The sequence below is a fragment of the Ammodytes marinus genome, assembly GCF_949987685.1.
Source record: "Ammodytes marinus genome assembly, chromosome: 13".
NCBI classification, from domain to species: domain Eukaryota; kingdom Metazoa; phylum Chordata; class Actinopteri; order Uranoscopiformes; family Ammodytidae; genus Ammodytes; species Ammodytes marinus.
This window is the reverse complement of record NC_137217.1, coordinates 27019906-27033978: the sequence shown is the minus strand read 5'-3', so window position 1 is coordinate 27033978 and position 14073 is coordinate 27019906. Positions and strand designations below refer to the sequence as shown.

General features: G+C 40.4%; 1 protein-coding gene across 1 annotated transcript in view; it reads right to left on the bottom strand.

The window, feature by feature from the left end:
• Window positions 1-10744: 10744 nt before the first annotated feature.
• znf385d (zinc finger protein 385D) overlaps window positions 10745-14073 on the bottom strand; it is a 77653-nt gene continuing 74324 nt past the window's right edge. The window contains exon 8 of the mRNA XM_080039298.1: window positions 10745-12248. Coding sequence (XP_079895424.1) covers window positions 12006-12248 — 243 coding nt within the window. The 3' untranslated portion in view covers window positions 10745-12005. The remainder of the gene's footprint in view (window positions 12249-14073) is intronic.

Genomic DNA, 14073 nt, shown 5'->3' with positions numbered 1-14073 from the left:
AGCAGCCAAGAAAGCATGCTCGTTGGCATACTGCAAAATTCGACCGGATGTAGTAGGAAATGCAAGTATTTTTTGGCATACTTGACATGTTTGTACTGGGACCTCCTAAATCCTAAATAGTATGGAGGTATTATAATGGTAATGATAATGAAGGTTTTGCTTTAGATTTTAGCAAACAAACAGGGTATAATGTTGGGACTTATTTTAGCCTGTAGGATTATGACCATTTCGTAAATAACATATCTAAGACTGTGCATCAGTCAATTTCCATGGGTTTTGTTGACAGTAAGGAACCAGCAAACTTCACCTTCTTATCCTTTGACATAATATCGCCTACAATCATCTGGACAGTATATGTAGAAGGCATTCCTTTAGCATATCTACCTTACATAACGCATACCATTTAAGGTATACACTGTTATCCAAAGCACCACAAGTATGATAAATGAACATACAGCATCCGTGGCCCCATGAGGGGAATAATCGCCTGAACTCAGAGAGCTTTAGAGCAGCTCTCCACCAACTGAACTCACTAAAATAAGCTCAATAAGCCAGAGCAGCAGATAAAATCACTCTCTAAGCCGAGTCTTTTTCCCCCCTCCACTCTGCAGGGTTCTGGGAAGGTTATATTAAGAGATTGCCATCTTTCAGCTGCCGCCACCTTGCACAGCACCATGCGGATCTTTTCATTCATCCAATATCACTAGCTCTTTTCACAGATACTTCCACACCCATAAGGCCCAAATTAAATGTGTTAGTGTCTTCTATTGCGTCGCTTCTGTGGTTACTTGAGGTGAAATGGAGCGGTGTAAAGTGTATTTATACCATCATATGCAGGCTGATATACAGTATGAGCGCAGTCATTGTCATGGAAGCTCTCTCCTTCTTACTCCTTCCCTGTCCTTGAAATTTATAGCACCTCTCCAGTGTGGTCACACACGAGTGCTCACGGCCGGGGCCGGTCGCACGGAGACACTCGCTGTGTGTTTTTAGCAGCGTGTTATTCACCAGGGTCAAAGTGTCCGTCTCACTTGACTGACATCTGTTTGAGCCAATAATTAATGGCTCAATAATTAATGTGCCTGTCATATGGGCAAGGAGATTATGGGGAGAGGTGAGGTGTGCCTGTGACGCATGCTAATGAGGGGTCACCGGATAACCTCTGCAGTGTTTGATAATGTGGATTGACTGTGGCGTCCATGCAGGCATGAATATTGTGTTTCTGTAACCTACAGTTAACACTCCATTTAGCTGTTTTCATGACAACACTGGCTGGATTTCTTTGTTGTTTTTTTGGCAGAGTTTGACTCAAATTAAAATCTAGTGATTCATTTCGAACAACCACACATCATAATACAATAGCCACTGTTAGTTGTATTTTTGGATAGTGTCTATGGAAGAAAGGTTTAAATAATAATTGCTACAGCATTTTCATTACTCATTTTGTCTGTTTGCCTTGAAATTACTCAATTCTTCCCTCAATGAAATTATAGTCTCAAATAGTCTTTCCATGTATTTGTCACTATCTCTATAACCACTTTGATTAAATCCTTCGAATATAAACTAAGACTGACATATTTGAATGTTTTTCAGGTTTTTTGTATACTGCAGCCAATTAAAGGAAACCGTGGGGCATATCAATATAATATAAACTGTCTAGACTAAAATGTCTCAACGACTATTGCTTTGATCACAGTGACATTTGATATTCATTGTGCCCAGAGGATGATCCTTACTGACCTTGATTCCCCATAATGCAATTCAGAAATTGAATTTGAGTTATTCTCTTTCCAGACTTTTTAAACATCCTCCAATCACACCAACTGTCATATGATTCTTATGAGTACAGTGGATGTGAAATATCACTTGAATCGTATGTGCGCTTTTATTGGTATCATAATTCCATGTGAAGTTTGCAGTAGTTGCTCATTTGAGTGAGCTAACAGACCACACATTTATTTTTCTAAACCACTCTTCTACTGCTCATTCATACAGTTACATCCTCATCCTTGGGAGCACCAATCCGCCACTATGGCTGTTTGCTGTGAGCTTAAATAGGACTAACTGTGTATTAATGTTCTTGTTCGGGGGGCATTTCAACAGTCGCTGAGAAGCCATTTGTCACTTCCCGTCCCCAGCAGGAGTTAAACAGACGATCTGTGATTTTGCCTCGGGAACATCCATTTATCAAAGAGCAGCTCGCAGACAAAGCTCTCCTCACAGGTTTTTGTTTTGGAAGATGATGTTTTTCATGTTGATGTTGAATTTCTAAAAAAAAATTTAAATAAAAAAAAACTCTTAACAAAACCCAAATTACCAAAAGAACACCATGACAGCAAAATTGCTCAAATTGCCTGAACCCTTAAGTGCTTTTATTTTTTAACAGAAAACAAAAAGGTCCTACACCACTGTAGCGAAGAGAAAAATCCAAAATGTCAAAATACCCTATAATTCTAACAAACACACACATTTAATTGTGTTAATCAGTTAAAAAAAAGAAAAGAAAAGAAAAAGTATGTGCTATCTTCAAAAGACTATAAAGGTAATTCAAGACAAAAAGAGCGATTGTCTGCGTCAAAACTCCAAATGAATGCTAATGTTGTTTGTGTTATTATACAGGACCCAAACGCAAGAACTGGAAAAAGACCAAAAACTGTTTATTCATAGGTGGGATAATGGGATATTGAGAGCTGAATTGGGGCTTTTGGTGGAGTGTGGCAGGCAAAGAGAGCTGAGTTGATGGCTTTAAAAGCAGGCAGGCTGCATGGTGCTGGTTGAGGCAAGCAAACAGACACTACAGGAGGGAAGGAACCCGAAGCACAGGTGACACAGCATGAGCAAAAAATCCAAGCAACACAGGAAATGCAAAACTTTGAGCTAAGGTTGGCTGCATAGTGTTGAGTTTCACTTTGCCAGTTCATTCAGTTCACTAAAGATTGGAGTGATAAGATGGGGTCTGGATTTTGAAGAGTCGCAGGTGTGCAGGTCAATTGGCAGCAGGTGTGGATGCAAGGCCAGATACATGATCACACACACACACACACACACACACACACAGACTAACGTGACCAACACAAGGAACGTGAAAAAATAAACACTTGGAATAAGGTAGCCTCCTTGTGTTACACATCGCTAACATGAATTTGACATTGACTTTTTCCTCAAGGCTCCTGCTCTCCATTAACTTTTTCATAGAAGTCAAAAAACCACCTCATGCGACCATATAAACTTTTTTTGTAACAACGTTTTTTTTCCTCAATATTGTGTTGTTTACATCACTCTTTTTCACTGATTGAAGTGTGACTTCAAACTGCATAAAAGCTTGCTGACATAAACCCAGCTATTGTCGGTATGGAGGGTTTATGATTGCCATCGTAGTAAAACACTCCTCACCCGCCTAACAGAGTAAACTTAGTGGACTATGAAGATGATATCCGCATCTAAGGAAGATGTACAGGTTAAATTGCAAGATTTTCGGTGTCAGCGTGAGTCCCACTAACAGGGGAAGGCTGTCTATATTCATGAGCACCGTGATAACACAGCTGTCAGACAACTTCTTGATTTTTCTCTGGCTCGCGCTCGCACACTGTTCATGTAACCGTGTTCATAGCAGAGTCCAGTGTCTGACAGTGAGACAGAGACACTTCAACTAACCCTGTTTGTTATCCAACTCAATCATATATACTGGTGAGAAAATCAGTCTCTGCAAATCATGTCTGTTTTTTTTCAGACTAGTTACTATTTTGGATACATGGGACACATGAAGCATTTATTCATTTTGGACTAGATGTTAATTCTTGAGGGGAAATATTCATGACTGCTGGTGAACTGTTTCTGATCATCCAATAACACTAAACACATGAAGAACTGAAGTAACCCTCATATGAAATGTTCACTCAATGTGATTTTTTTTCTGCTTATATTTCTGCCAAATTCCTTGTGACTTTGTTTCTCTTTATTCCATGTTTTTATAGTAAAAAAAATAACTTTTTTGTTGGGTAGAGTTCCCGCCTGCCCTGTGTTTTGCTGTTTGGTTTTGGCAGGAGGGTGCAGTAAAATGCCACCTTTGGTTCATTATTGTCTGCACATGTTGATGAAGTAAATATGGTAAATATTTTTAATGTGTTTCTGTTTTATATTCCATCAGAAAAGCTGGCATGAAACAATGACAGCCCTGGGGACCACAAAATGAGAATAATTGAAAGTCTCTTCCAGCCAATATGTATTTTATTGTGTGCAAGTCCTCCTAGTTAAACAACAGAATAGGTTGTTTGCGAATGCCCCCAAGAACAAATGTGTCTTGTTCTGATTTGAGCCCCCTCCCATATGATTATATAACCTCCAAAACTGATGGAAAAATGAATCAGTGTTATGATCCAACTTAACTAAGGTTAAAGTTTGGTTAGGTTTAGACACATTCAAAACTTGGTTAAAGGGTTACAGGGAAAGCTCATAGGTTGGCTTGAAATATAGGTAACAAGTTTGAAAACAAACTTGGATTGAAGTTGTCTTCACCATATGTAAAAACAATGTGGTGAAGGTTGTGCAACGAGTGTGGTCATGATTAAAAGAAACAAATATTTCCCCTCAAATGGAACCATGTTTGGTTGACCTGATCCATCTAACCAAACTACTTCCTTTGTGGAATTTGTGGCTTTATATTTACGTCAAATGACTTCCTTTGCTTGATGAGTCATAACAACAATGGCCACTAGAAAGTTTTGTCACTTTATCGGAAGCATATGCTGTTTTTTGGGAATTTTCTGAAAGGACAAACAAGGCGGGTGTGTTGTTGACTCAAAATGAACTTTTCATGTTGTATTTTCCTTCATATTTATAATGGGAATTCAAGTTCACAATGTTCCTAGAGTTTGAGTGGCTGCACTTAAGTGGTTAGAAAGACCGTTGCTAAGTGACTGACAATTAAAACGGGCAACGCTTCATTCCCTTTGAACAGATGAATGATTTTATGTCTTCTACCTTTACAAAGACCTTTCATTGACTTGCTGTGCCATTTAAAAAACAAATACCAGCATACGTCATACAAATTGAATGTGTCTTGGAAAGTTGGTCAACACAACCCGAGTTGAAGGCAACATATGCATCATTTATTGTTTACTCTATTTAAGAGATGTTTTGACCATAATTTTCTATCCTAGAGACACGTGTTAGCAGTGTGGTATATGTGCTTCACGAACGGTGCTGAGTTTGGAAAACCTGTCGAGCAAATGGTATCATGTTAAACCGAATGTGAATTGTGTGTTTGTTTAAAGGGCAAATCCACGTTTTAGTGAAACATTTAGATTTTTCTTATGAGAAGCATACTGTAATTCCTGTCCTCAAAAAGTCGGTGGAAAAATCAATGGCTTCTCCTGCATCACTCTAAGAGACGATGGCAATCTCCACCTTTGCTGCATCTGTGGAGGACACACTATTGAAACTGGATGAGGAATTTGACTGTGATGTGTTCAAATGCCTTTTTCTATTTGGAAAGGGCAGCTTGTATTTTCTTCTCCACAAACTTACCACTGCACTGTACAGCGATAATACTGTATCCACTTGAAAGGATTCCAGTGTGTGTGTGTGTGTGTGTGTGTGTGTGTGTGTGTGTGTGTGTGTGTGTGTGTGTGTGTGTAGGCTATACTGTACGTGCCTGTGTGTGTATGTGTCTCCTATAGTCTTCAACCTTTTTCCCTCTAAACCCATTTTGAGCTTCAGTGAGTCACCTGATATAATTGCCAAGGTGTCCTGAGAGTAGCGGATGAGCTAACCTTTCAGTGACTCCACTGTAAACCTACGCTCTCTCCCTAAATCTTTATCTTTCATTACCGGAGCCTAAAAGCACTCTGTAAAAACACGCAGGACACTAAAAAAAAAAACAGGGGCCCTTTTAATGCAGGTGTTCTGTCAAATTCACAAGCAGCACCATGTTTCATAAAGATGGCTGGCCCCCCGAGGCTTTTTTTTTTGTCTTCTTCTTCTTAAAACTTAAGAACGTCCGGTTGAAGTCGAAAATGTCAGAGTTTTAATGGACTGGAATGTTAATTTGAGGCATTTATCATGATGTTGAATCAAGGCTTTTTTTTAAGTGGACATGCCCAGGCCCTGCTTTGCCAGTAGTTCCCGAGGGCATTGTCCACTGCAGCTCATGATGTCGGAGTATCTGTTACAACATCCTGACTGAGTGCTGCACGCGGCCGGCCCTTTAGGGGTTTACTCGTCTCCACCGGCCGTAAATGAAAAATGAAAAACAACTTGATGCGGCGGCTAATAAAAAAGCAATGAAGTTCTAGCTTCTTATAACGACAGGGAAGCACGGAACGATGAATCCGATTGAGGAATTTTGGCCAACGCACACACACACACACACACACACACACACATACACACACACACACACACACACACACACACACACACACACAGCTGAACTGTGCCAAGCAGGTAGCCGGCGTATAAATCACCTAAAGTGCAATGAACAGGAAAGGGGGGGATGGCAAGAACGAAGACCACATGGAGGTGAAAGCATAGCAACTGTGGTGCTTTATTTGAAAACTTATCAATAATGACACTACTGCTGTAATTCTGTTCAACAATTTACTCACTTTCTACTCAGTATGTGTAAATGTTGCATGTCCAATTGGAAATTTAAAAAAGTTATGCTTCCCCGCATGTCAAAAACAGATGACAACATGCTTTTTAATGTAACTGTGGGCTTGTAACTCTGGGAACAGTCATAAAATACTTTGTCAAACTGTGTATTCTTTTTTTAAGGGCTTAACAGTGCTTGTAATTTAATTATAACAGCAGAAATGATGTAATGCCTTTGTTCCATTGTTCTCTGTGTACATCACTGTGTAAGGACATGTCTCTCAGACAGGAACTTTTAGCCACGTAATTAAGACTCAAGATCCGTGACAACACATTGGCTGGAAAAGAATCCCTTTTTACATTTTGGGATCGTAATGAGCTGTGTGATTTGCTTACAGCTTGGTCAGGTCCGGTGATAATGACATACAGGTTTTGCCCATTAAAAACTAATGAAAGATTCTTTGCACCATTTCAGCTTGCCCAGGTTCTTAGGCTATGAGTGTTATAATAATGAGGCTTGTCTCTTTCTCCTTCTAAAGTTTTCACGCTGTGTCCAGGGCGCCTTGACTGACACGTCCATTATGTTAATACCTGCACCACAGCTGCCATGTAAAAAGTGAGAATTATATGCATTCATATTTCAGTACCAGTCATGCTCTGACAACCCTCTAATTTAGGCCCATTATGGATGGTTGTTTTTACTAAGTTATTTTATTATTTTTTTAGAATGTTTTAATACTATTCCAGGCAATAAGGTTAGACCTTCATGTAAGGAAATCAAAATTACAAAAAGTACGATTAATTTTTGAGTGACAGCAGTGGTTTTATTGTTGGTGCCTTTCCTTTTTAATGTGACCATATGGGTCCTTACGCTATATTTAACAAGTGTAATAAAACAAAGTTAGTGAACGAATAATATGTGAAAAAAAATTCAGTGGGCCGTGGTTAGACAACTATTACTTTGCATGTTGGTGAATATGTTAGACAATTAAACTATAGAAAAGAACTTTAGTCTTTTGAACTTGTATAGCTGGACTAAAGCTCTTGTATCAGACATCACGCTTCTAGCTACAGACCTCATAGATAAAGGTTATCCTATCCATTTCATTCATCCAAGTCCTAAATCTTCTTGCTAAAACCTTGCTAAGCCTGCTAAAGACCTGTTAATTGGACCAAGATCAAGCTATTAGTCTTTCTTTATAAAGTAACACACTCTTCTCTATGTACTGTATTCGCTGATCGTTCAATAAAACAGATATAAATGTTAAACTATTGGTTGTATTTGTTTAATAACTATTCTTGAAAATAAAATAATACAACAAAAAATAATGTATTGTTTTTAAATGTGCTTCAGCTAAGGTTCATTTGATTTCAGATTTAGTGTAGTTTAGTGTAGTGTCATTAACTACAGACAAGAAAATGAGATTTTCTCTTCCCTGAGTCACACATTCAGGCGCTATCTATCTACATTCCACTGCTTGCCCGGTTGGTCGTCCAGCTGTTCACAGTGTTCTTCTGCTCATGGCTCCGCTTAGTAACAGATAGAGAGGCCGCACACAACAGATGTTTGTGATCATTGCTTCAGTGAGATTAAAGGTGCAGTCAGCGACTCTGGAGAACACTTGTTGTCAAAATCACTTTTTGTCCTAAAATCAGTGAATATCTCTTCAGGACGATGCTACCATAGATAGTAAATAATATGGATGTAGCATCCGGGCTGACCTCAGTTATTCACACGGCATCCAATAATCCTGGTTTGTGCGCGTCGCCATCTTGTGAGATTTTTACTCCGCCTCACTCCTCTTGCCGAAAAGGGGAATCGACGTCACGTCGGGGGGAGGGAGATAGCTGACGTATACCTCCGAGGCAAAGTGAGGGACAACGGGCGGAGAGCTGTCCCTCAAGAGATCGCGCCAATACATTTTAACCTCCAAATGAAAACTAGCGTGGGCCAAATAAATTCACCCCCCTCAGTGTTGTCATGGAGATATGACCTAAACATACAGACTAAAATGGTTTTGTGGCCCAGGCTGTAAATAGGTTTAATAAGACTTTGAAAACGGCCTATCTAACAAGTGAGTCAAAGAAAAACTGCTCGTCTTGGCGCCACCCCCAGTGGCACTTTCTGGTGACTACAGTTGTAGGTCACTTCCTTATTGGATGCCGGTAAAAATCGCTGAGGTTGGGGCTTGGTTGCTACCTGTCTGTACTGTATTTGCTCTGAGTAAAAATCTGGTGTTAATACAAAGCCAAGGCTTGGTAAACTGGTACAGTATGTATACAAAGGTGGCCCTCCGCAGTGTTGTTTTTTGGACGAGCAGGTGCATTTGTGAGAAAAAGAAGGCATGCTTTTTGTGCGTCAGGGAGTTTGAGGGCTATAGGTGTGTATGTGGCTACGAACAAGCAATGGATCAATAATCTTTATCGTTCGTGGAAAAACTTCACAGACCTGAACAACGGAGTTTGGCTGGGATCGTGAGTTATAGTGTTGTGCTGTATTGAAGTCTCTCCAAAATGTCAAAGGCACCCTGACCCGCTTTGGTCCGTGATGTTATTTCCTGGATGGAAGGAAGCCATCGGGGCTTTAAGTTGTCATGTGTGTATTTATGGTGCGTGCATGCTTGCAACAGTCTCTGTGTTGGCCTATCTGACATTTGTCTGCCACATGTTGTGTCCTTCTATTAAAACCTTTGCATGTATTAACTACAATATACACTTTTGTCTAATTATTTTGAAAGAAAGTTTAGAAGTGTAATGTCTCCAAAATAAAGATAGAGAAGTTTTGCCCTAAAAAGGGAGAAATAAGACTCTTGTTGGACTTATTCCAAGGAGCAAAATACACAAACTCACTCTGTTTTAATTAGTATACGCCTGGTGATATTCTGTATTTTTTCTTAGTATCAACAATTCCCTTAAAAAGACCTAAACCAAAAAGTATTGTCCATTCAGCCAATTCCCCTGTACAACAGAACCCTGTTGTCCAGAAACTATTAAAAACACATCTGTTGCTCTGATCGATGATGATGATGTTCCTTAGTTTCAATGAACACAAACACTGCAGTTTATTTTGACTCCGTCCCACACACACACACCGCCCTGCTGCCAGAGACACTTAACAGAGCACCAAGTGTGTATTAATCCACGGCTGAAAATAGTCCCCGACCAATGCAACGTTTAGTCCAGTTGATGTAAGGTTTGCTCAAAACTATGGCACCCAGCTGTTATAGGAGTTATGCATCCTCATTAGGAACACATTGAAGATATTCTTTAAGTTTAAATGTCTGATTTTATGTTCAGTCTGTGCTTCCCTTTGCTTTAAGTCTGTTTTATTTACATTAAGTATAAATAACACTTATTATTTTACAGTATTATTATTATGTACATGAGGTATTGATAGAAAATGTCATGTGATTTTTTGACAAGAGAAATATAATTGTTCTTTTAATCAAAGTGGTACCGATGCTGTTTACAATCTAAGACCTCAATATACAGTAAGCTGTTCAGCATCAGTCGACGCTTTGAATACAATAGGTCATTTGTCATTGCTTACATCAGTTTGCTTAAATGTTTTTCTCCTGCTCTGTTTGCTCATTCGAGTTAAATAGAATTCTGTCAATAATTTAGGAGACTTATAATTGGCTAGCAGGAACATTGACACCACCAGGCTTATATATTAGCCTCTGCATGGCGGATACAAACAAACATCCTTCAGAAACATGTTCTCTTAGTAGTGGAAATTGAGTTGTGCCAGGAATCCTAATGAGGCATTCTGGAATTTGAATGTTGTAGGTGTTGTAATAAATGCACATCCTGATGCAAACACTAGAACATCCTTCAGTTCATAGCGAGGGATACATATTTTTTGCACTGTATTTTTTAGACTCCACATACCCAAGTGCTGTGTGTATTCTACATTTGGATTGTGTGCTCTGTATGTAAAAATGTTACTAAAAATGAGAAAAGAGAGAGTATATTTTCTCTCATAACTCATCTTGTGACTCACCAAGGTCATTAACTTTCATATGCTGCTGGTTCTTTTCAATTTATATAACACACTTAATGTAGCCGCTGCCTTAGGCATCAAACAGCACAATGACTTCATGTGATAGCACACACTGAACTGCACACTTCACGTCACCAGCATTAACAAATTAGGACTCTTTTTATTTGAAATTGTTCACCTTATACACACAGACAGTTAATATACACAAGCCTTTTGTGGTCCCTCTGGCCCGAGACATGACAATGTGTGCTGGATATCGACTAGGATGGCTTATGGTGGATGGGAAGCTCGCACACACACACACACACACACACACACACACACACACACGCACACACACACACACACACACACACACACACACGCACAAGCATGGACAAGCTCACGCACACATGCAGAAGTACACAGGTGCACACTCACACACACACGCGTTTATGCAGCGACAAATACAAAATTGTATTACGCACATCTACGACACAATCTCTAACAATCTAAAACACGGTCTAGCCATCTAATGTAGACATCAACAGAGGAGGAGCTTAAAGTGCATACAGGAACAAAGGAGGGCCTTGCTCGCTCTTTTGATCAGTAACAGCATTTTTAAATTATGAGCGACAGAAATCCTCCACCAGAGCAATGATCTTAGTGCCACGCTGTATCTTTACAAAAAGCACATATCCCTATGTCAATCATCATGAAGTAATGACACTGCATAGTTCAGGGGGTAAGTCTTATACATTATTGCGGTACAATGTAGGTCCATGTTCGGGGTCCGGAATGGGAGCTGTGGTCTGCCGCACAGCACAGAAACGCCTGTATACTGTGGATTGGGTTTTCAGTGGCAGTAGAGAAATAAATCCATTGTGAGAAAGGCTTCCCTGCGGTCCAGTTTAACTTGAACGGAGGAGTCAGCGATTCTGCAGAATGCTTGTTGACAAAATCACTTTTGGTGAACATCAGTGAATATCTCCTAAAGATCTGCTACCTGTCTGTCCTGTGTGTGCAAAATCCAGTTTTAATACACTGCCTAGGCTCTGGGCAGTAAACAGGTATGTTGCTGGCTAAGGTGAGCCTCCTTTGTTTACATACCAGTTTACACCGCCTATAGGCTGTGTTTTAACCCCAGATTTATTTTCAGCGAACACACAGAATATCGAGAGGGGATGTTCACAAATGACAAAGAAGTGATTTTGACAAAAAGCATTCTCCAGTATTGCCGACTCCACCTTTAAATATCTAGTAATCCATATGCGGGCAGTGAGAAGTGGTAATGGTTCGTCACAGTATGAAGATGTTTAATGCTTTCCCGGATGCATAAAAGGAGTACAGATCTCTGCCTGGTTGTGGGTGAAGTACATGGTTTGGTCGTTGATGGCAGGTAGCACAGCAGAACCGCCCCGGGTCATAAACGTCAATACGGGGCGAAGAGGACCTGTGGATGGGAGGTCCTGACAGGCCCAGGGGCTGGGCGCAGCAGGGCAGCTTGGAGGGTCTGTGTCTGGAAGAGGGAAGGGGCCTGGGCGTGGGTGTTGGCGTGGTTGGCTCGCTGTGTGAAAGCGTTGCTGATGGCAGCGGCCACTGCAGCCAGGTGAGCAGGGATGATCTGCTGAGTCAGAGGCTGACACTGGCGCTCCTTCCCCAGGGGCAACGTTATCTGGTGGAGAAAGACAAAATACAGACTGTATTTACATATCTGAGAAAATACTTCTAAATCTACATTGCAAATTATGCTACAAAGGATTTGCTGCTTTTCTCAGTTTTTATATGCTGGTAGGGGTAGTATGCCATTCCAGAGAGAGATTTTTGATCGACCCCTCCCTTCCTGCTCATTCAGAGGCTCCTCACGCGGAAGTGCCTAGCCTTAGCAACAACATTGTCACTAGCTAACTTTCCAATAGAATTGTTGCTGCTAACGTCATATAAGCTACTTGGAGCTGATGGTTGGATGAGTGTTGCTTGGGCTTGCGCCGAATCCCTTAGAATAAATACCCGTTTACAGAGCATGGGCTGTGTTATAAACAACTGACTTTTTTTCAGTGCACACACGGTACAGACAAGTAGCAGACTATGGAGATATTCTTTGATTTAGCCAAAAAAGTGTTTTGGATAAGAATCACTGACTCAACCTTTAAATATCTTTGGGTTTGGGTCTTTTGTCCAAACCAAACAAACAACTTCTGTTACTTTTACCACTCTCTGACATTTTAGTCTCCTCTTTGACAATACACTTTTTATCTGTTTGGTCACTGTGATTTTCCAGAATGTTCTTGTTGTTACAAGCCTGGATGGAGAGAGGCAACATGGCAGTATCCATATTAAACTGGATTTATTACAAGAAACATGAATAAAAACAAATCACTTCTGCTGTAATGCAGTCTGCAGGCAGCACAGACCAGTCCGGGGCCAGAGAGCTTTATGGGGGACGAAACAGGTGCCAGAAATCAGTAGCTAATTACTGAAAGTGTTCCAGATGATCAGCAAGACACCGGACACCCAAAATGTCAACTCTTTTTATATGATAAATAATCATCGGATTTATCAGCAAATTGGATATGGAATTTTTTGAAGCTTTGTTAGAACTTGTTATTGTCTCAAACTTAACACTATTGAATCCAGACCTCATTTGTATTTGTTGAGTGCTGCCATTTTGTGTCAGCGTGTACGCAGTGATGATTAAGTTCTTCCAAAATCCTTTCTGTTTTCTTGCACATGAAAATGGAGGAATTGTATGAGAGTGAATATGTCGGTATGTAGCTCTTATTGAACAAATGAAAAAAAAAACATATGGACAGAAAAAAAATGCCCAACCTCCAAAAACTGCCTTATAGTAATAGTGTGAAATGTTATCCGGCTTAATCTTCTGTATCAGTAATGGAAGCGCTGCGGTGTCACAGCGCCAGGGATGGCAGCCGCTGTCATGGGTTATCAATCAGCGACTCAGGCATCGTAACCCTATGGGAAGCATTCTTTACTCTGCGCTCATCAGAGAAGCTCCTCTCCGTTAACTCAGTCAATGATGGGTTTCACAAAAAGTCATTTCCCCCACACTGGTAAAACCCCACGCTTCGTCTCGGCAAACAGTGGGTGTGATAAATGCCATCTTCTGAGAGCTTCTATAAGACGGGAAGTCAGACTCTCCTTTATATTTGGCACGGCGATGCCATATGGCTCCTTCATGCATCCCTCTAACCTTGTGTGCATTTGACACTGTGTTAAATCACCACTCTCATTTATTTTAGCTCTCCTTGGTGTGCAGAAAGGTCGAGGTTCGCACCGTAAAGTTAAACAATCACTTCAGGAAAGTATTTGAAAGAAATTCAAGTTTCCTTCTCGTATTCTGTGGTTTGTCAACTTGCCTGACGCTAACCTGAACTGCCTGGACGCAGAAGACCTCACGCTCAGGTTATCCAAATAAGTTAAAACTGACATTTACAATTACCCATAAACAGTGTTTCAGGCCCCGAGTCTGCATTCCACCT